The sequence below is a fragment of the Phlebotomus papatasi genome, chromosome 2 (assembly GCF_024763615.1).
Source record: "Phlebotomus papatasi isolate M1 chromosome 2, Ppap_2.1, whole genome shotgun sequence".
NCBI lineage: Eukaryota > Metazoa > Arthropoda > Insecta > Diptera > Psychodidae > Phlebotomus > Phlebotomus papatasi.
In genome coordinates, this window is record NC_077223.1 from 102,754,047 (window position 1) to 102,777,035 (window position 22,989).

The 22,989-nt window shown below is 37.0% G+C and overlaps 5 protein-coding genes across 5 annotated transcripts in view; 3 read left to right on the plus strand and 2 right to left on the minus strand.

Annotated features, from left to right (window-relative positions):
* The first annotated feature begins 1,139 nt into the window (after positions 1-1,139).
* LOC129800503 (DNA-directed RNA polymerase III subunit RPC5) lies at positions 1,140-7,563 on the plus strand. Its single transcript, XM_055844932.1, has 6 exons — positions 1,140-1,325; positions 1,417-1,545; positions 1,613-1,699; positions 1,767-2,370; positions 6,857-7,062; positions 7,130-7,563. The coding sequence occupies exons 1-6, from the start codon at positions 1,296-1,298 to the stop codon at positions 7,445-7,447; spliced, it is 1,374 nt and encodes a 457-aa protein (XP_055700907.1). The 5' UTR covers positions 1,140-1,295; the 3' UTR covers positions 7,448-7,563.
* LOC129800513 (cancer-related nucleoside-triphosphatase homolog) lies at positions 6,774-22,593 on the minus strand. The gene is made up of 3 exons (XM_055844955.1): positions 22,358-22,593; positions 8,167-8,310; positions 6,774-8,103 (listed from the first exon to the last, which is right to left on the minus strand). Exons 2-3 carry the CDS (start codon positions 8,201-8,203, stop codon positions 7,559-7,561), a joined length of 582 nt encoding a protein of 193 aa, XP_055700930.1. The 5' UTR covers positions 8,204-8,310; positions 22,358-22,593; the 3' UTR covers positions 6,774-7,558.
* The window catches only part of LOC129800501 (mitochondrial DNA helicase), a 72,488-nt gene continuing 57,906 nt past the window's right edge, over positions 8,408-22,989 (minus strand). The window contains exon 3 of the mRNA XM_055844929.1: positions 8,408-8,424. The gene's annotated coding sequence lies outside the window, so the exon portion shown is untranslated. The remainder of the gene's footprint in view (positions 8,425-22,989) is intronic.
* On the plus strand, positions 14,873-15,791 carry LOC129800509 (transmembrane protein 267). The gene is made up of 2 exons (XM_055844944.1): positions 14,873-15,228; positions 15,293-15,791. The coding sequence occupies exons 1-2, from the start codon at positions 14,938-14,940 to the stop codon at positions 15,626-15,628; spliced, it is 627 nt and encodes a 208-aa protein (XP_055700919.1). The 5' UTR covers positions 14,873-14,937; the 3' UTR covers positions 15,629-15,791.
* The window catches only part of LOC129800512 (calcium-binding protein E63-1), a 53,170-nt gene continuing 50,678 nt past the window's right edge, over positions 20,498-22,989 (plus strand). The window contains exon 1 of the mRNA XM_055844947.1: positions 20,498-20,608. The gene's annotated coding sequence lies outside the window, so the exon portion shown is untranslated. The remainder of the gene's footprint in view (positions 20,609-22,989) is intronic.

The following is a 22,989-nucleotide window of genomic DNA, read 5'->3' on the forward strand; positions in this document are numbered from 1 at the left end:
TTTACGTTCTGCAAATGTAATTTTCTTGATTATTAATGTTTAAAAGCCCTAAAAGAACAGTTTGAAAGTGTTTTTGTTAATTATTGAGAAGAATTATGGGAAATATTGAATTGGGAAATATGAATAATTTTGGGAATTATTCAATTTTTCTCTTACTTTCCAAAGCTCAAAATCCATTTTGTTAAGCGAAATTATTAGAAAATAGTTAGTAGTATTAACTATTGTTCATAAAGTAGAATTTTTGCTTTGAAAAATAAGAGAAAAATTGAAATATTCAAAGGCTGCCGCATTCAAAGACAGACCACTTTCTCTTATTCCATGATTCTGGTAAAGATGAAAACATCGAATGGTTAAAAATCTTTAGATACAGTACCCAAGGAGGTGAAATTTCTGATTCAGATAACAGAAAAGAACTGACTAAAGCTCCGAATGTTTAAATATAAATAAATATATCAAAATATTTTGTAAAATTCGATAAATGGCAGCGGCTACCACTTGGTCCCTCCGTGACACTTTTAGTTTGGGTTCTACGAAGTGTTAATTTTATATCAATCTTATTCTGTATATATATATATATATATACTGTGTTTCTTCTAACATATATCTAAATATATCTCGAGCTTTTAAATCAATTTATAAAGATCTTCTCAAGTTAACTTACAGTTTATTAGTGCCACTTTTATTATTTTGACTCAAAAGTATTGCATTCGGGGCTCATTTTTAAGAAAAATAATGCTGAACTGAAAATTTCGTCTCCTGAAAAGTTGTCAAAAGGAAGTTACGACAAATGCTGATTTAACTGACGAACTAATATATCAATTCGCATCTAAAAAAAATATCAAATAGTGTTTTGCAACTCATATATTCAACTAAATATGGAGTACACTTCCCTTACGTGGTACACTTCCCTTACTTGAAATAAATTTGAGTTTATTACTATAAATAAATGTGGTCCTATTTTAAGAAATTTTTATAAGAATATCGATTTTCAAAATAAAAAGAAATCATAAAAAAATTGAAGAATTCTTTTTACTGGTTTGGTGGAAAAAAAAAGAAAATCTTATACTTATGTTATGCTTATGTCGCGTGTGATGTGTGTTCATATTTCATATGTTTCAACCTTTATAAAACACTCTGACACAACGCTCCGCGCGCCCTACTGTGGTCATTCTGAGAAACTTTCCTCGGTGTGTTTTTATTTCGTTTCGCGTTGTGTGATGCGTTCTTTAGAATTTTCCACTATTATTACCACTAGATATAGTTAGCAATAGAATATTAATTTAATCACCGCAAGAATGGATGAGGAGGATCCGATTGTCGAGGAGGTAATTTAATCTTTCCTGAACCCTTTGCTTTTGAGGTTAAGTTGACTCCACATTTTCTCATTTTTCTTGTTTTCCTGCTGTTCTTTTGCAGATTCCGGTGTTTCTATCCAAATCCCTGGCTGAGAACTTGTACGTTTTCCAATTTTCCACTCGGGATGCCGATTACACGATAGATTGTAGCGATGTAGTCAATTGCTGCGTAAAACCTCACAACCAACAGGTGAGTTGGTCAAGAAAAGCCTTCCGGAAAGGGTGTTCCCATAACAATTTTGGGACTTTGATTGCAGGCAAAGGTGGATTTTGGGCTAGAGACAAAATCACGTAATTATGACGAGTTCCGGGGATCACTGCTGGCTGTAGGAGCCGATGGGAAGGTGAGTGTTTTTCTTTGAAGGGTTTGATGAGAGATTTCCGGATGATAATGTGAATTTTTGGTGCTAGAATCCTTCCAGAAATGATCGACCATCCTTCCCAAGTGGCACCATGGACAAGATGAGCTTCGTGAGCTCCAAGGCTCTGCAGAATTCAGGAAATTATGTGATAGGCGTGATGCAAGATCGAGAAGTGCATACAACGCCCCTCAATGGCATCCTCCAGATGCGCCCCTCTTTCTCCTACTTCGACAAACAGGATGCCCGGCGAAAAGCCGAGCAGAAGACAGAAGCTGAGCTTGAGGCTGAAGAGGAGGAACTCAAGCAGATCACAGTTAAATTCGCCCGAGGCGATAGTGAAAAGGCCAAAAAGGCTAGAGAAAAGACTTTTGACTTTGTGGCTGCCCGGGAGGCCGAGGAGCCCTGGTGCGAGACATTCTGGCATCCAATGGGCTCCGCGGCCGTCGAACTGGAGCGCCAGAGGCTCTTCTGCACAAAAACAGCCCCCACGGGGCATACACTCTCCTCCAGCAGCAGAGACTACGTCAAAGCCCTGATCCCGTCGGAGAGGCATGACAAATCCGTGGAGAGCATCGTGCCCAGCGGAGTCGTCAGCTTGTTCAAGCTGAAAGAGATGGGTCTGCAGGAACAAATCAAGAACATCCTCATAGACGGTAAGTTCCTCATTTCATATTCCAGCGCCCCAGACGGTCAAACCCTAAAGCTTGAATGTTCTGAGAAACAATTTATCACCCCTTATCACCTTTTTTCCCAAATTACTGAGAATATTAAACGCGTTTATCTCCAAATTGATTAATTTAGGCCAAAATTTGAGACGGAAAACATTTACCGCATTCCATGACGTCAACTCCGTCCTTCACTTTCAGATTAAAATGGAATTTTTTAGGGGAGACATGAAATCCACATTTTTATTGGTATTTCCGGTATTTCCTCACAAAAAATTTAATTAAAAATTAATTATGATAAGAAAATAAATTTACGTTATGTAAAAATAAAATAAAAAAGGTGATAAAATACACGAAACGGGGTCAATAAAAATTAATAAACTAAAAAAAATACATTTTTAGGTTAATTTATTCTTAATGCTTCAATAAATATTATAATTATTTTACCCATTTTACCCCATAAAATATTTTAGGCAATCACGAAATTTGATGTATTAATGGGTGTGGCAATTTCATTTTTTTTACTGGCATTATTTCAGATTTTGAGGTTATGCATAACTTAACCTCGAAAAAACAGATGTTATCTCACAACGAGACATTTTTAAGTCCAATTTTGCGTGCAATTTTTTTTCTAAATAATTCAAATTCCATTTTTAGAGGATAGAATCAGACACATTAATTTTTTATTATATTTGTTCAACAAATTTCTTTCATGGTTATTTTTTAGGTTAAGAATAACATAACCTAAAATTTTACCTAACTTTGAATTAACCTATTACACACTCCACGAAAAAGAATCTGGCTCAACCCTTATTTTTTTCTTACTTCAAAATGTTTATGGGTTCCGGTCAAAATCCCGAATTCTTAAAAGTGTCATAGCTACTTCCGCGATTGCACCTGCGCTTGCTGGAGACAAAGGGAAATCTTCTGTGTCTTGGGAAATTATTCTAAATATTTTCCTCTGTAGACTCCAACATTTCTCAAAATTAAACACTCAGAATAACTTTTATGAACTTTTATTTCACGTCCACTCTCTCTGGCGTCCAGTCCAAGTCTGTCGTTCCTCGTTTCTTCGTCCGTCTTCGTATGTCTCAATTGCCCTCTCGCAGCAAATATTATAAGTATCGTTCGTCCCGTCCGTTGACCACACCTCCATATAATTTCATCCCTTTCAGGATTTTGTCGTTCAGGATTTTGAGCATTCGGGATTTTGGCTGCCACCGGTCACAGGAGGAAATGTTCAGGTGGACTACCTCCAAAATATTTTCAAAAATGAACGAAATCGTCAGGGCCATTTTTTTGCAAAGTTAGAGAAACATGATTTTTGATCTATTTTTGGGGGATAGGATAGGGAACGTACAAGAGGGGAGGGGGGGGGGATAAAGAGGTTTGATTCAAGATAGTGTAATTTAAGGAGGGGTCATCGAAGACCGGAAGTTTATATCTCTTACCGTTTGAATTTTATATGGATTAAAAGACACTGAAAAATTGCGAACTACTCCCTCCGTTCCGAAATAAGTCGTACGTTTGGGAAAAATTCTTGTTCCGAAATAAGTCATACGTTTGGAAAAAATTGGGATTAAGGAAAAGTTTGTTGGTAAATGTTTTGTGTATCAACAATTATCTCTTGAGAAGAATTATTGTTAATGTTCAGCACTAAAATTGGGGTCCAATCATGATGGTATGTTGAGGAACGAATTTCTTAAAAATGCCTTATTTTTTGCGTTTTATTTTCAATCTAAAATAGGTGTAGAATGGTGAGAGATACAGACTTGGGACCTTCGGGAGACCCCCCCATAAGTTGACCCTGGGACCATTAATATGTCCTTTATTTTGCCCCCACCCCTTCCCTTCCCCTCCAAAATCATGTTTTTTGGGATTGCTCGAAAACACGTCGTGCGATTTCTTTTTTCAATTCTGGATATGTTTTAGAGAAACATATAAATGGTTCCAGGGTCAACTTATGGGGGGTCCGCTGAAGGTCCCAAGCCCCTATCTCTCACCATTTTGCACCCAGATATTCGAACCCATAAAAAAGAATGCTCTTTTTATTGTTCATTCTGCAAAATTTGGGATATGAAAAATATCATATCGGTAATAACTGTTGAGTTCTACTTCTGCATACTAAAAATTTAGAACAAATTCTAGCCTCTAATGTTAATCACACTCCATTTATTAGTAATTAACTATCTACCGGAGCTCTTTGAAAAAAACGCGAAAAATTGACAACTTCAACACATCGATTCCTCAACTTACCATCGTGATAGGATCCCCATATTATCCCTGAACATGGAGGATAGTTCATACATAAGATATTTGCAAATAACAAAAACATTCTCTGAAAGCATTCCTTAATCCCTAATTTTTCGCCAAACGTACGACTTATTTCGGAACGGAGGGAGTATTTGCATAAAAAATTGTTGATGTTCGAAAAATTCAAACTCAGTTTCGAATTTTCGTACTAAATCTAAAAAGCTCGCAAAAGAGTTACTCATAGATAATGAGCCTAAACAGAAGTAGATTTTGATTCTCCAATAGTGTCTTGGATAAAAGGTAAATGGAACTCTATTTGCACAAAAAGTCGTTAAAGTTCGAAGAATTCAAATTCAATTTCGAATTTCCATACTAAATTTTCGAACAAGGTGGGGAAAATTTATCAAATATCACACTAAAAAGCTCGCAAAAGAGTTACTCAGTGATTATGGAGTGATTAAATAATGGGACAAGAACAGCAAGCGTCGTTGTTCTGTTTTTTTTTCCTCACAACAATGTGAAGATATAGGGTGAGTGTGCCAAATTCCGGCCAGCTTGCAATTTCGGCCACCTTTTTTGTTCCTCGAATTTTCATGATTTTTTTTAGTTTTGCATACTCTAGAGATTATACAATGCAAAAGAATAACAAAAAATGTAGCTACGACAAACGAGATGACATGAAAAAGATATTGGAAGAATTCCCGAAGGGCAAGGAACTATGAGAATGAAGGTGGCCGAAATAAGACACCAAAGCTATGTCAATATTTTTATTTATTTTAAAATGTATTAAGAATGATTTTAGAGTAAATAAAGACGGTAATCTCTTTACAATGTTCCAAGCAACACTCTTTCAGAAGAAAGAATAAAAAAATCAATTTGTATTTAAAATATTACATTTCAAACTTGAGACTTTGACGCTTGCATGCAACTATGCCGAAATTTGGCACACCCTATATGGCAAAGTTCATGAAATTTCACGTTTTTTCCGCCTATTGTAGATGGAGACTACGGTGAAATTTCATGAAATGTGCCATCTAAGTGAAGATCGTCACATTTTAACACTTGAGCACTTCGAAATTCGAACAGGATGTATTATCCGCCACCCTACGGAATTATCAAGAAGCAAGAAAGTCTCTTTTCTTTCCGTACAGAAGTAGTTCTTGAAAAATTCGAAAATCTATTTGAAGATCCAAAAAAGAAACTTTCTTAGTTCTTAATGCTTTCGCAAGGTGGAGGAAGTTACATCCTGTTCGAATTTCGAAGTGCTTAAGTGTCAAAATGTGACGGTTTTCACATTTTATCCAAGACACTATTGAAGAATCATACTCTACTTGTGTTTGCACCCTCTACTGTAATTTGAAAAGCCGAAAAAGAAACATTCTTCTTGATAATTCCGCTAGGTGGCTGAGGTACATCTTGTTAGAATTTTATCTAAGACACTATTAGAGAATGAAACTCCAGCTGTGAATGGGATAAGATAAGATAAGATTTTGCCAGGGGTCAGTTCTCCATTTCGGATATTCCGATGCATCCAGGCCACCAATTGAGCCCCTTATCCTTCCCCACTCCTATTCTATCTTATCCCCCGATACGGGTAGCCGCTCTATATCACAGCTCTGTGAGCAGTCAGTGCCGTTACTATGTCACAGCATCCCTTCTCGGTGTGTGTTTGGGATCAGTGACAGCGAATATTTGTATCGATTGAAGTACCACTTTCACATCGAAACTCGTTCTCGTACCAGCCTCTATTGTTTAGGCGGTTCACTTTTTTGTCAATATGCACCATTGACATTACTATTCATTCATTCACTGGACGAATTCAAAGCCGATATGGCATGAGAAATCTTTTTCTGCTGCTGCTCAGCTTTGAACCCCAGACCTCGCAGTCATAGAGCTACTATACTCTATCCACTGACCCACTCGAGGCCTGAATGGGATAAATCCAGGGAGATTTTTCGATATCGAAATTCGAAATTTTGATCATCGTGCATTTTACAGCGATCCTAGCGGTTGTAATTTGAAATAATGAAGAAAATTTTCTCCAAAAGGTTTGGGTCTAAACAGAATTTGGGAATACTTTTCTAGAAGGGAAATTCGAAAATGCAAAATGGACAAAGAGGAAAATAAAAGTCCAATTATTCTAACTCTGAACAATTTGATTATTATGCGGAACGCTATAACGAGTAATTAAGTATCATTGGTAAAATTCTTTAAATTCTAGTTAAAATGGTCTCTCTGTCGCAACTTCTGACCATCCTGGATGACAAGACTGTGACTGAGGAGAAAGTGGTGCGAATCCTGCCGCTAATCGGTCTCCTAATTCGTGGCAATTGGGTTGTCCAGTCAGAAGTTCTCTATCCTCCGGAAACCTTTTCCAGCATCAATGGCATCTCCAGCGAGATCATGTGTCGCAGTCGGGATTACGTGGTGAGTATCTTAGGATTCTGTCTGACCCAGGTGAGTGTTCCCTGGTCTATAAAGTCTCTCTGTGCAGCTGCATCAATTGGTGAAGCGGAACTTTGTGGATAGGCAGAAGATTTCGCTGGTGATCCAGTTGCCGCCGGAAGAGGTCAAGGAGATCCTTCAGTCTGTGGCTCAGGTGTCTTCCAGGGGCTGGGAATTGCCCCTGATGCCAGATTTGAAGTTTGAGGGGAAGTATCCGGAGTTGGTGCAGCGGCAGGAGATGTTCTGGCGCAGCAAGGAGGATCTGTTCAGTGAGATGGAATCGGAGAAGGTGCCAAAGCGAGTCAGGAAGAGATCCATCAGAGAGTCCAATAAAGTGCCGGTGGAAAAAGTCAATGGCACGGTTTAAAAATCATGATAGAGACGGAGAAAGAGAGAGAGAGAGAGAAGAAGAAGACAGGAATATTGGAATTGGCTTCCCGGAAGCTACGATGAAGAATAAATAAAGAAAATTTGTGGCTTAAATTCCCAACATCAATCGCACTGAAGCCATAATTTCCGTGAAAATTGTATTGCGATTGGCTTTTGTGACCTCAAACACTCGACAATTCTCAATCTTCTTCAAATTCTCGATGATCTGGTTGGAGTGGCGAGAAGAGATGGGAATTGTGGCAATCATGCAGCGCTTTCCCAGCCTCAAATCTTCCGTGACTTTGATAATTCTGTCCTGGAATTGCGTACTGAAGAGTTCCATCTTCCCAATTTCGTCAATCATCAGCAATGGCTCGGTATTGTTGTTGGACAGGATGGGAATTGTGATCTCATCGAGGCTCTCAATGTCCACGGAATATCTGCTGAGTTTGTGAAGGCGCTTGAAGGAAGCCAAAGCTGAAGTTTTGCTGGGTCTGGCCAGAGGTCCTCTCACCCCGTCAAAGGTAATCAGATCAAAGCCAACTCGTCCTCCAAGTCCATTCCGGACTTCCTCGGTGTAGAAACCCGTCAACGGCACTTTGTAGGTTTTCAGGTCGTCAGCAATCTTTTTGAAAATTGTGGTTTTTCCGACACCTGCGCAAAAAAAGTCCATTGTCACTGACTCAGCCACCTTGCCAACTGCTCAATTTTACTCACCCGGAACACCAGTGATGAGTATTAGGTTGAAAACCATTTTTTAATTTGGAAAAATCAATAATTTTGCGGGAAATTGCGGAAAATCAATGCTGTTTTCATCCCGTTTTTGTTTGATAAAATACGATTGCAGCGCTCTCCTTTCCCCTGGTGGCGAACACAACATTAAGTTTGGGACAACCCAGCTGATAATGCATTCACATATTAATTTCTCTTCGTATGGGCTTATGTAGGTTTAACTCTTTCGTCTCCTTTGCGTTTCTGGGTACCCGGAAACAACAATTTTTTTAGACTATCTAGAATCGATAAAAATCCGATTCTTCTGGATAATTACAAACTATAAGGATGTCCAAATCTAGGATATTTTTTGCAGGATCCCAATTAACTCCTGAGCTTAGATATTTTTGGTCAAAAATCGTGAATTTTCGATTTTCTGCTTCCTTGTAGATATTCTGACTTTTTTCGTATTTCTAGACCAGAATAAGGAAAAACCTCTCGGGGCCAATAAGTATGATAACTAACAATTACAGATTACATAAATTCGAAAAACAATTTTTTCTTAAAAAATAACTTGTTCAAACTTTTTGGGTACGCTCGTCCCCAAAGGCGAAGGACCAAGTGGCAGCCAGTCAATTCTTTTTTAGTGTCTTAACAGAAATTTCATCTCCTTGGTCACTGTAAAGATTTCTAACCGTTCGATGTTTTCATCTTCATCAGAATCATAGAAGAATGCTTTTCATCGAACATTTCACGACCCTAGTAATTCACTGAATTTTCATTATTTTTCTTTACAAAAATTTTTTAATAACACTTTTAAACTATTCTTTTAATGTTTTTACACATTAATAATCAAGAATATTACATCTGCAAAACGCCATGCTCGCATATAAAATGCGTATGGCAGCAACTGTCACTGCCACTTGGTCCTTCCGCGTGCAGTTTTTTTTTTATTATTTTTGCAATATTTTTACATAAATATTTAAATTTTATTAAAAATGACACAACGAAAAAATGGCCAGATAAATTCTGCACGCATTTAATTAGTCCTCCAGGCGAAATGATATATTCTTCATTATAAAAAATAAAATTGAAAACTAAATTGGCAGCGGCTGCCTCTAGGGTCATTCCAAGTGTTAAAAATAGGAAAAAGAAATAATATTGTTACGATTTGAAAGAGTACTCCTGGGACCACATCCTCCAGACGTGAGAGTTTGATTTTGTGGGAAAATTCAACTTTCCACGTGGAACTCGCCTATTTGGTATCCACGAAATTTTCGAATAAAAGATATTACAACAAAAACCGGAGAGAATTCTCGAGTGGTATTCTCGTTGAGAGTTTGATTAATTTTTATAGAAAATAAGCAAGTAAATTAAAATATCGCGCCTTTTAAGTTTTGAAATTGTTTTTTAATGATTATTTCACTTAATAAATGCAATTTTCGTGTATTTATTATTAATTTCAATGAAGTTTTTTTATTAATAAACTGAGCAGGAATTTTGAACTTTTTTCTTATTATCTCTTATTATTTTCTAATTTTGCCATTTAATGGCAAGATCTTTGATTAACCTATTTATAATCTTAATAAATACGAATTTAAACAGATTTTTAGCGGTTTACTAGACTCTTTAAAACTCTTAATTTTTGTTTTAATTAAAACCGGAGAAAAAAGACCGCATAATTTATAGGGAGTTTATCGGGAAAAGATTTTTTTAGTCAGTTGAAATTGTTAGATCTCAAGAACCAACAAAACAAATATTTTAAGCAGCAAAATAATACCACTTATTATAAAATTAATAAATAGATAATAATTGAAGAAATATTATCAAAAATCGTGTAGTTACGTGTTCTTCCTTAGATTAGAAAAGATATATTAAGTGAGATTCTTGATACTCGCATCTATATTATCCTTTTCGACATGTAATCTAAGAAAAATTGTAACTTCTCTATTAACAAACTATTTACAAATGCTTCAAACGCTTTTCTTTGGGTTAATAAAGTCTTTTTTTTTAGGAATTTCCTTTAAATACTCCACGTAAAATAGAAAAGAACACGGATAATGTGTAGAATTTTCCGCGAAAAACATATCAATTTTGAATTTTACTCTTGAGTGATTGTTTGTATGTATATCAGTATCTTCTAATTTAAAATTTTCAACGATCTTTTTATTTTTCTTAAATTTACTATAGTTCGTAGGATGTGTTCTCATAGAGATAAAACTATAAAAAAAAGAAAAGTTCAATGGAAATTGGTTTTTTTTACAAAAATCTCTGAAAATTCACTTTAGCATTATTTGACAATTTTCAGAAAATCTATACAAAACCATAAGAAAATGAGAAAATCTTTATAATGTATAAATATGTGTTTATAATTGAATTGGTACAAATGCAAAGTTTTTTATTGTGTAGTAAAATTGAGTAAAATCTTAAAAAGAGAAATTTGGCATGAAATGCCGCTGCAATAATTTAAGTGTAAGAGGAGTCGCGATGAACAAATCAATGCTTATAACAATGTTTTTTAATTGGTTTTTATTCATTCATTGAATTTATAAGTATTTCAGTATTCAGTTTTTTGCGACCAAAAACAGCGCGTGGATAGTCAAAAAGCGATTTCCACAAAGAGTTCCACACGAAAATCTTGCCGATATTCGTGGACACGGAGAGAACGATGGGTCGGAGCTTTCTTATTGTCCATCAAAATATTAGAAGTGTTATGAGAAATTTAGACACATTCTTGGCTCAGTTGAGGGCGAACAGTCTCTCCCCGAATATGATTTGTCTAACTGAAGTCTGGGCGGATGATACTTTTTCTGCTGCCCTTGAACTTGAGGGTTATTCCTTGCATAAAAAATTTAATAGTGACTATCGCGCGGGCGGTGTTTTAGTTTATGTGAAAGACATCTTCTCATCTACTTTAATTCCTGTAAATTTTAAAACAGCTGATGTGCTGTGTGTCCAAATGACCATTGATAAATTACTTTTTAATTTTCTTATAATTTATAGACTGCATGCTTTTCCGGTGAGTGAATTCCTTTCAGAGTTAGATATATGTTTGGGAGATCTTAATAATAATAATCTGTACATTATTGGTGATATTAACATAGATCTTCTCAATAACGATAGAAGTTTTGAATATAGTAATCTTATGGCTGAGTACGGTTTGGAGCCCCTTATAAATGAACCTACTAGAGTATCCTTGCACAGCGCTACATGCATTGATCATGTCTTTTCTAGACTTCGTCCTAATGTAATGTTGAATCACGATGCCCTTGTAATGCATTTAGGTATAACCGACCACTCTCTTGTGCTTCTTCGTATTGAACTATCTGAGGAGTCCTTGGAGGATGCTTCATCGTTGAGTGGGGAGATAAAGAAAATAGACTTTGACGTCTTGAATCGTGCCCTGCTTGTGGAGTGTTGGTCTGAAGTTTATGAATGCAGTGATGTTGATCGGGCGTTTGATATATTTATGGGAAAATTTCAGTATCATTTAAATAACCATACTACAACCACACGGAGAATTGGTAGAAGATATTGCCCCCTTAAACCTTGGATCACCTCTGGTCTTTGTAAGTTGATACATGAAAAGAATAGAATCCTCAAGTTGGCTAGGAGGTATCCACACAACGCTCGTTTACAGAGATACAGTAAAAGGATTTCAGCTGACGTTAGAAAAATTGTTGACCAACATAAGGAGAATTTTTACAGGGATCAGTTCATAAGTAATGGTCGTGATCAGAGGAAAAATTGGAAAACTGTCAATGAATTAACGGGTAGGGCTAAACGGAGAGTTGAAGTCAAGGAGATTCTGGATGGAGATGGGGATTTGATTAAGGAAGGGAAGCGCATTGCCGAGGTATTTAATGATTATTTCAGCGGTGCAGCTGTTTCAGTGACTGAGCATCTTCCACCAGCTGGAGAACCACGGACTGACCAGTCTTCCTCTGTCATGATAGATAGTTTCTTCTTGCGACCAGTTACTCCCTCCGAGATGTTTTCCTTAATTAATGGTTTAAAAAGCAATTGCTCTCCTGGAATTGATGGCATTGCCAACTCCACTCTCAAGAGGGTTTCTTTCAATCTGGTAGACATCTTGGTTTTTTTGATAAATCTTTCCTTTTCTAGTGGTATTTTCCCTCGAATTCTCAAGACTGCATTAGTGATCCCACTGTATAAGAAGGGCAACCCTAAGTTGACAAATAACTACAGACCCATTTCATTGCTACCTACGGTTTCAAAGATTCTAGAAAGAGCAATCTCGTATCGCTTATCAGATTTTTTAGAGCGCAAAAATCTCTTGTCTTGTAGTCAATATGGTTTTAGGCAGGGTAAAAGCTGTGAGGATGCCATTACTGAACTGTTGACGGGCGTCTGGGATAGTGGTAATGGTTTGGGTGCCGTTTCTGGAGCTCTTTTTATAGATGTCTCTAAAGCTTTTGACACTGTGGATCACAGGCTTTTACTCGCAAAGTTGCAGACCTTTGGTATTCGTGGTGTCCCCTTAGACCTTTTGGAGTCTTATTTGTGTGAAAGGTACCAAAGGGTGAGAATCGGTCCTGATGTCAGCGACTCAAGTGTGTCAATGTGTGGCGTTCCACAGGGATCCATCTTGGGACCACTTCTGTTTAATCTTTATCTTAATGATATTTTTAACTTGGACATTAAAGGGAGGAGCATTGGTTATGCGGACGACATCGCCGTTTCTTATTCGGGTGTCTCGGAGGATTCGGTTTGGGGGGAGATTGATCATGATCTTGCTGTTTTGAGGAATTGGTTCGATAGTCAGCGAATGGTTTTGAGTGATAAATCTAGAGTAATGATGTTTCACCCGGGAAGCCGTTCTCTGGGCTCCAGATGTCACACTGTTTGCCACTCCCAGAATTGTGATAAACCTAAGAGTGGCCCTTGTGTTCGGGATTGTGTGGTGATTCAACGGGTTGATGAGTTTAAGTATTTAGGTGTGTGGTTGGATTACAGATTAAGTTGGCGGAAGCATGTTACACACCTCTCCCAGGAGCTTAGGAATCTTCTAAGGTATTGCTTTATGATACGTAAACTGGGCACCGATGGGATTGTTCTTTCTTATTATTATGCAATGGTAGAATCCAAACTTAGATACGGATTACCTTTTTGGGGAACTTGTTGTCAAACGGTTTTGAATCCCATTGTTGTTCTGCAGAAGAAGGTTTTGAGAATTATGTCGAGGTCGGGGAGGTTTGATCACAGTGCTCCTCTTTTCTCTGGGTGGAATATTTTGCCTCTGCATGCATTGTTGATACTTGCACTTTTTAATAATTTTTGCAAGCACAATGATTTGGAGAGTTTTGTTTCGGGTGCGGGCCTCTCAAGGTCGGGTGAGGTGGTTCCCGTTCCTCGGCCTAAATATCAATGGTTTAAGAGATCCTTAAATTTCAAAGGTCCCACGTTAATAAATAATTTGTTTAGAAATGGTATCCCGCTACTTAGATCATTGGTCCTGGCACAAATCCGAAAATTGAGTAAAGAAAGATTGCTGACACTACTATCGTCAAGATTTGAATAGTTTCTATGTTCTGGCTTCGCAGATCTTTTCAGGAGAGGACTGTTTGCTACTAATATTTAATTTTTATCTATATTGATTTTTTGTTGGAGATTTCGTTTTTTTTTCCTGTATTTCGCTTTTTGACCCTATGAGTTTCATGTGTGTCGAAAGGGTTTGCTTAGAATCCCTATTTAATGCCATTTGAGTGAGCGGCTCTCCTGTGGCGGTGGGTGACTCTGGATGTACGTGGCCTGGTATCGGTTTCCATCTTGCTCTGTTCACCTCCGGGGGTAATCTGCTAAATGTTCAGCGCCGGGTGGCCCAGGAGTCTGACCGTTCTTCCTGGTCCCTCGCGGTTCTGTCCTGAGGGTTTCTCTTTTCCGGCTTCACCGGTTTCTCTTGCCCTATGATTTGTGATGGGACGGACCTGCGATCTTCCGGAGGAGGGGCATCTCGGTGGTGGGATCCATCCCCGGCGGTGTTGGGTTGGTTGGTCGTGGTGCCGTGCCGCGTCTGTTCGGGGCTCCTGCACGTCCTCGCTGGAGTTTGTTTGGCAAATTTTGGAATTGTAGTCTTTTTTTTCTCTTTTCTCTGTTTTCTTAATTGAATTAAATTAATTGAATTAAAGCAGATACTTTTTACAATCTAAGCAAGCATGATTTATTTGATCAAATTTATTTTTGTTCTTTTTTATTTTGTATTAATTTAATCTTAGTTTAAGTCAGGTTAACTAATTCCAGTCTACCTTTAAATATAAATAGTTTCTCGAGGACTTATGTCCTCTTTAGAGGTCGCTAACAGCCATTGGGCTAAGCGCTCCCTCTCTAAATCGCACTCTACACCCCCGTGCCTTTGCGCAAGACTTTCTCTGCCGCGACATATTGTATGCAAAGAAAAGATCGTTATAACGACAAAAGACTATACAGCCTAAGAAGGAGCATTTCCGCCGTTTGGCTTCGGAGGCTGGTTATCAACGCTGAGACGGCGGCGGACGCATGGTAAGGGTGGGAACTGTAGAGTTGAATAAATGAATTATGAATTATTATGAACGCAGGTGAGAAAAATAAGTGAAAATGTCACGGAGAGACACTCGCGTAAAGTCTCTCACAAAGTGGAGGATACGGCTCCTGCACCCTGCACCTCGCAATCGTTCTGCAAGAGGTAATAGACAAATGTATCAATGGTCCACTGGGTTTGGGACATTTCCTAACCTCATTTTGTTTCGTCAACATGTCCCAAATTTTTGTAAACAAAAAATGTTTTCTAAATTTTTTAATTTTAAATTATATTTGAGCATATTATTATGCTCAGTGTGCATCTTGGGAGACTTCTTAACCAATTCCGCCAGGAGCGAAAGTATGACAAAGGCTCTCTTGGATAATACGACGCATGGAATTGTTGGGCTACTGAGTGAACTTTTTCTCACAAATCACTTCCGGGAGCGTTTGGAAGTGTGGGAGGGGCCTGCAATGCTTCTTGTGGCTTACCTAGTGGCTTCAGGGATCGATGCTGATCACTTTATCACAGCTAGATCTCTTAGATTGCTGGTAATACCTACCTTCTTTGTAGGTGCAAACAAAAGCATAACTAATTAGCTTCTTCCGCTTTCAGGATGCAATTAATCTCCCGAAACGTCCCTTCCTGCACTGCTCAACAATTCCTCTATTTGTCCTGATAATCTTGCTTCTGACTGCGCGTTACTTTAAGTCCCTGACAACTTGTTTGTGGCTCAGTGTGATATTCCTGGCATTTGCTTCTCATCATATCAGAGATTCTATCCGCAGGGGGCTCTGGTTTTGCCCCTTTGGCTACACAAATCCCACTCCCTATGCTCTCTACCTTCTTTTAACTGTCTTTCTCCCTCACATTACCATAATCCTCCTTTCCCGGATTATCTATCCCAAAAATCCTGCGACTATCCCTCAGCCAGAGGAAATTACTGTCTAGAACAAATCTTTAATATTTTTTTTAAATACTTGGTATTTATTTAACAAGCCGGACGACAAACATTGGTTAATGTTGATGGGGAAGTGTGTAGGAGAGTAATTAAAGAACTACACAGATGATTGAGTTTAATGTTTATAAATAAATGATGGTCAAATTTGCAAAATATATATTTCACTTCGTTTGCCTAAAAACGTGTTTAATGTAAATATTTATACACATGGGAGTAATTTTACAAATAAACCACATTTATTCAATTGCTTTCCGCGAGAGAATACTTTCAGAGAGAGTTTAATGTGATTTTCAGCCGAGGGGTCATCTACTTTTGATTTTTTCCAATTTAATTCAATTATTTCTCTTTTTTGTAATTCAAAAAATTATGGTGGCAAAATAACAGTAAAATTTACATAAAAAAAAGTCAGGTTTTAATTAATCCACATCTCCAGTAAAAAAGCATTTATAATTTTAAGCCACGCCCTTTTCAAATGCGATTTGTGACACTTTTTGGGACAAGTTATAGACCACGCCCCTGAAAGATAGGTCAATATTTAACCCTCTAACAGGTAAGACCGCCTCCAGGCGGTCACATTTGCTGCGCTTACAAAGTTTTTATTTATTTAAAAACGGTATAGGGTGGAATCACCAGTTCTCGCCAGTGCCCCACTTCTCGCCACTTATATTGAAATCGCTATTTTTCGCAATTTATGAAATAAATGAGTCGCAATTTTTTTGTATTGTTTCTGCTTCTACGCATAGAATCGAAAAATAATAATTATTCGTTTTGGATTCACGATTTTGATCACTTTTTAGAGCAATATTTTAAGCAAGTGCATCGAATCCAACATCTCTTACCAAATGTACTAAGTGTCGTCAAATTTTCATCAGGCCAAAAATACCTACAGTAGACTCTCGCAAATTCGGCTCTTTTAAGATCGGGCTACTTTTTAATTCGGCAGCGGTTACATTTGAAAAAAGTTTGTTGTCATTTTTCAAGTTTGATTTTGATTATCAAATGAATCAAATATTCTCAAATTTAGCATGGTTTGTCTTAGTTTTGATGTGATTTTGCATTATTAAGGGATTTTCATGCAAGTTACGATTTATATCAGTGTGTAAACTCAATATCTGTATGCACATGACGCCCGAATTTCTGTCTAATTCGGCTGACATTTCGGTCCTATATGCCCGAATTTGAGAGAGTCTACTGTATTTGGGTAAATAATTTGTCTATTGAATATTTAATTGCACTTGTGGAATACATAAAATTTGTATTTAGTCAATTAATATTTCATTTTATATTATTTTTGTATAAAAATGAGGCATGGCGAGAAGTGGTAATATTCTGGAATTGATTTTACCACCTGTCGCCATATCTTTTCAATAGGCGACGCTAACTTCACTTCGTACATTCTCAGTTGTCAAATCTGCATTGTTTACTTTCTGCAAAAGCCCCATAATTTGATTTCTCAAATAAAAGTGAAGAAGAATCATTTAAAGAGAGTAATAATAAAGTGATCACAAGGAAAGAGAAATGGTGAATGTATTCTTTTCATAGCATTGCCTAAAATAACCGAGTGTGGTTCTTTTCAAGCGGGTGGCGAGAAGTGGTTACAAATTTTACAAAACTGGCGAAAAGTGGTAAAAAGTGGCGACGAAATGGTTATTTTTGCATTATTAATAAAAATCAGTTTTTTAAGTAGTCCAGCGTTATGTTCTAGGATTATTGTTTTCACGTATCTAGAGCCAATACATCTAAGTAACTTTGTGTCAAATTTGACTTATCTTGTAACAAGGATTCAAAAGTTATGATTAAATGAATTTAATTTTTTCCTAAACATGGCGATAACCGGTTATTCCACCCTAGTGTCCTCGGTAAATAGTCTTACTAACATCTTCTGAAAGTTTGAGCTCATTTTGACTCTTCGTTTAGTTGCTATCCTCAGTTTTGTGCCAGAACTTCGAAAATTTATATAGAGACAGAACTCCTCAGAGTTCCAGCACTTCGTAAGTATTAAAAAAAAGCATAATGGCCTTTCCGGGACTTCTTGCATTTGCTTTAACTCTTTCGGCTCCCTTGCGACCATCTGAATACGCATGGAAAAAATAATTGTTTATCGATAAAAATGCGTTTCTTGTGGATTATTACAAACTATAAAGACGTCCAAATCTAGGACATTTCTTGCAGGATTCCAATTAATTCTTGAGCTAAGATATTTTTGGGCAAAAATCGTGAATTTTCGAATTTTCGTCCGTCCGTCGACAAGTGGTTTTCAGCAAAGGTTAAATATCGATGGGCCGCTAGAGGTAGGTGATGTTAGAGATCCACCAACCATCCGCCTTCCGCTATTTTGGAACACTTCCAAAATTTGTTTTCTCAATAAATAAGCCCCTATTGCATCGATCGATCTCAAATTTTAGTATGTTATAGCTAGGCCTAAGACCTTTCGATTAAAAAAAAAGGCCCCTGAACCCCCTGACGCGCTCTAGAAGGGGTCAAAAATTGTATTTTCAAATACCCATATCTCCGGTTCTAATTATCGTAATTTGAAAAATTTTGGTGTTTTGTAAAACTCTTGTGAAATACTATAACCCTTATGAGACCCAAATTTCATCCAATTTAATCGAAGGTCCCATTAATCGAAAAATCGATTTTCGAAAATTAAATTTCGATTATTTAGAATACTAAACGATGCTTTTTCTTTAAATTTTAGTATGCTATAGCTGATTGTCGAAACCTTTCCAACGGTGGTTCGAATTTTTCCCTCGATGTTCCCTGACCTGAGCTATAACCAAAAATGTTTTGTCCGGACTGCACTTTTAGTGTTAATGGCTCCGGCATACATTTTAGATCAGGAAAATTTCATAAATCAAAAAAAATCACAAATCTTTCTTTCTTAAAAGCTTTGCATATATCTATCCTACTCATTCGCACACTTTTTCTTTTGCCGCTCTGAAGATAGATAGGGAAGTGAGAGTGCATATTCGCAGAGAGTGGGATGAAAATCTTTTGAGAGAGAAAGGGATGCGAATTTTGATTTTATGAAATTATAGCGAGTTAAAATTTGTGTCTATCCCATTCCTTTTCATTCCAAATTCGATTAAGCTAAATTGAATTTGTTGTGACGTTTAAAGGCGTCTACACATTGGGAGCAATTTTCGTCAAAAATTACGTTTTTGACAGAAATTTGACGTTTCCCCCTACAACGCTGCAGGGAATTTCTTTCAAAAAAGCAATTTTTGACAAAAATTACTCCCAATGTGTAGAGGCCATAAAAGAAAAAGAAGATTCCAAGCGAGTAGAATAGACTATACAAAGCGTGTGAGAAAGACAGGAATTCTAATTTCGACTTCATGAAATTTTCCTGATCCAAAAGGTGTGCCGGAGCCATTATGAAGCGATTTCGACAAAACTTTAGAATATATATTATCTGAGATCGAGATCTATCTAACGATGAGTTTCATCCGCCTCTACACTGTACCACGACCCTTTCTATTATATCCGAATAGACCCGGACTCTATCTCTAATGTTTAAACCGATTTTAATGAACTTTTTCTTCCAATTTTATCCATTTCGACCGCCGAGTACAGTTTACTCGATGCAGTTCTTTACCCCCAAAATTCAATTCACAGTCGAATTTTTACGCATTCCGAGTTGGAACGACCCCGTACTGCACGCATTTCAAGGTCACCTGTAAAGAATCTCAACTACCATAAGCTTATCTGGGCTTATCACTGGTTTTAACGAAAATTGCTCTCAATAGAGGCTTTTACACTTAACAGGTGGTAGCCTTCCTTTGGGGAATCGTAGGCTCAGCGCTCAGGATCTGCTCTCTGAGGCTTCGTTTGACACATTGAGTCTATTTACACCGCCGCATTAGATTGAGATTAAACTGTTCTAAAATCGGATTTTGGGACAATTCAGCCTCAGTCTAATACGGGGTGTAATTGGCTTCAATAAAACAGTTTATGTTGCCGTATCAGATTGAGTCTAAATTGTCCCAAAACCCAATTTTGGGACAATCCAATCTTAATCCAATGCGGCGGTGTAAATGGCCTCATTGACTCACACATGGCGCCAGGATGTTATACCACTCACACTGAAGCAGGTCAGGGAGGCAATCTTGAGATTACAATAGCAAGGGTTGCCATAGGCGAGAAGTTATGTTCACTACTTTATCTTTGACTTGCAATTAATTTGTATTACTTGCATTACTTTATATGCAAATTCCAATAAAAGTTGCATTGAAATTAACCCCCGAGGTTTTTCTCCGCTAAATGCACTTCGGAATTCCCCTGACCCCAGACACCCCCATCATTAAGAGGTACGAGAATGTTCGCATAAACTACACGAAGAAATTATTTTCTTTCTGTGCTAAACACTTTGGAACAAAAAAGAAATCACACACACCTAGCGCCGGAAGGCGTTGGGGGCGGATGAGAGAGTGGGCAAACATTGGTGGGAGGATGAGTGAGGGGGTGAAAAGATTTAAGAGACACAACATGTTGCAAAGATGATTTGTGACAAGCTAATCTGTGTAAGGAAGAGGCCGTAAAGCAGTGTGAGACGACATAAAACGCGCGAATTCGCCTATAAAGATGTGAGGAATCCTCAGTCATTTTGGATGAAAACTTAATAGACATCCACCAGGAGAGAGGCACAATGTCAACTCGATGGATGGTGGACTAGGGGATCAGGGAGGGGCCTTAGACCTCGATCACCAAAATTAAAATCTCATACGCCACACGTCGTGGTTTTTGGGTGGGTGGTTTGGGCTTTTTTTTCTGGCGCTGCCAATAAACCGATTCCCGACGAGATGCTGGGGCAGAACGGGACGGGGGAGCTATTTGGAGAAGAACGCGCGCGAGAGGCGTGAAAATATCTGTGAAACAGTCGGAAGGAGAATCATTTCTCCAACAAGATGTGTGAGTTTCGCATTTTAACGCCATCTCAGACGTGATTGTGCCACTCTGCCGTTCACACCGTGAGTGTCCTCCAAAACAAACCTTTGATACCTCTTCCCTTGTGACTGTGCCTCTGACCCTTTTCTCTGTTGTGCTTCAAGTGCCTGTTGCATGGTCACATCGAGAAAGGTTGCATTGAGTGTAACAATTGTTTTCCTCTGTGGACAGGAACACCACACAACAATTCCTCAAGCAATTTTCTTCCGTGTGGAGTATTTAAAAAATTCCCACAAATTTTCCCCAAATATTTTCAGTGTTTTATAAATACTTATCAAGATCATTGAAATACATCACGATTTGTGTCCAAAAATAGCGTGTGTATACTATTTTTGAGGTGATATGTGTCGTTTCTCTTTCTCTCTTTTTAGTGTCCTAATGTAACATAATTAACAATACGTTGTACTTTGATTTGCCAGTTAATGCAATAAATATTCAACAGTCCATTTTATGCATGTGGAATGACACAATTTGAGGAAATTAATTTTAAATCATTCTGAGAGGAAATTAATACAGTAAAACGATGTGAAAATCCAAAGTTCTGCATCGCAAAATATGAATTATAATTCTGTTGGACGTTTCAAAATACTGAAAAGTCTATTTTTCCTTGAATTTATTGCCAAGAATTTTTTTTGCAGTGAAATGTGAGATATTTTAATTAATTACAATGAAGATTGAGTATACTGAGGAAAAACAAAAATCCACTGTGGACAAAATGTAGTTACTTTGTGGTATTATTAATATCTTGAGAAAATATTACGATTATGTGGTAAATATTACTCTATCGTGATAAAACAAAGCTCTTTGAACCAAGTAGTTTACCTGTATTTACGTAAATCGTGGTAATTGTCCCCTGAAAACAAATCGATTATCGTAATATTTCCAACGATGTTCGTATCAAAAAGTTCATTTTTTAACGATAAATTCTTCTTTTTTTAATTTATGTTGTAGTACTAATTTAGGGAAAGCAACTACAGTCGAGTTCCTCAAATTTGAAGGACGGTTGAGTTCAAAATGTAAAATTTGAGGTTATGTAAAGAAAATTTTACGTGGAGTTCCATTTTCTGTGGTTTTTCTTCAATATTATCGTATTATATTAACTTCCGCAACAAATTCTATTTATTTTACAATAAATTACACTGATATATTTCCTAAAGTTATTTATCTTAATTTAGGTAAAGTGAATTTCACATGAATTCCGTTATGTTTTTGAAAATATTGTTCAAATTTGGGGAGTGAGAAATGTCACCTATTATACCCCCTAAATGTTCAAATTTGAGGAACTCTACTGTAGAAAAATTCAATTTTCGTCTGAAAAATGTATTGTTTACTTCGATAATAATTGTTGGAATTTCACTACATAAATCGTATTGCTACGATAATACAGGATAATCTTAATATTTTATTTTTATGGCTCGGGCACACCTTTTAGATCAAGAAAATTTCATAAAGTCGAATTTCATATCCATTTCTTTTTCACATGCTTTCCATATGTCTATCTCATTCTCTCGCACTCTTCTTCTTCTCTTAAACATCACTCCAAATTCAATTTAGCTCAATCGAATTTGGTATGCGAAAGAATGAGGTAGACATATGCAGAACATGTGAGAAAGAAAAGGTTCCGAATTTCTACTTCATGAAATTTTCCTGATCTAAAAGGTGTGCCGGAGCCATTAAAAAAGAAGATCAATTTTACTCATTTGCTTGTAATTGAGCCTTTTAGGTTATGAGCTATGACCCTTTTACAGAAGGATCCCAGTGACTCACTTTACCAGACGTGTGATAATCTACTGATCAAAAATGGTTATCTTGTGAATTCTTTATTGTATCAAATTTTATCATTTTTACTGTATAAAGAGGAAATAATTTCAGTAGTACAAAATTTACTCCATATCTTGGTAAATTTTACCACTACTTCAGGGATATGTAACACAAACACTTTACTATGCGTGATAAAATGTATATTGATACTTCTTTCAACTGGGATTCTTTGTTCTTCCTGTAAATACAAGACTTTATAATATTTTCCTTACAAAATTCAAAATAAGCACTTTTCTCACTTCTCAACATGATCATTTCAAAAGATGTTTGCATTTAATTCTTCTTTCAACAAAATCCCAAGCGACAGACAGACGAATAGCTTTCAGATTGATATTTATCCCTAACATGAAAGAATTACCGAGAGACAGGAAAAAAAGATCTCTCAACTGTTTTGACTACAAATCAAAAAAAAAAAAGATACAAATTTTTAGCATATGTTGGAAGTCAGTGAAAGATTCACGAGGCTCCTCAGCAAATAATTGCTAGTTGTAAAGGGAAATTGATGCCAAATAGTTGTAACTAAAAATAAGTCATTATATTTTCACGAAAATACAAGTTGTTGGGGGAGGAAGTTTCTCTTCCT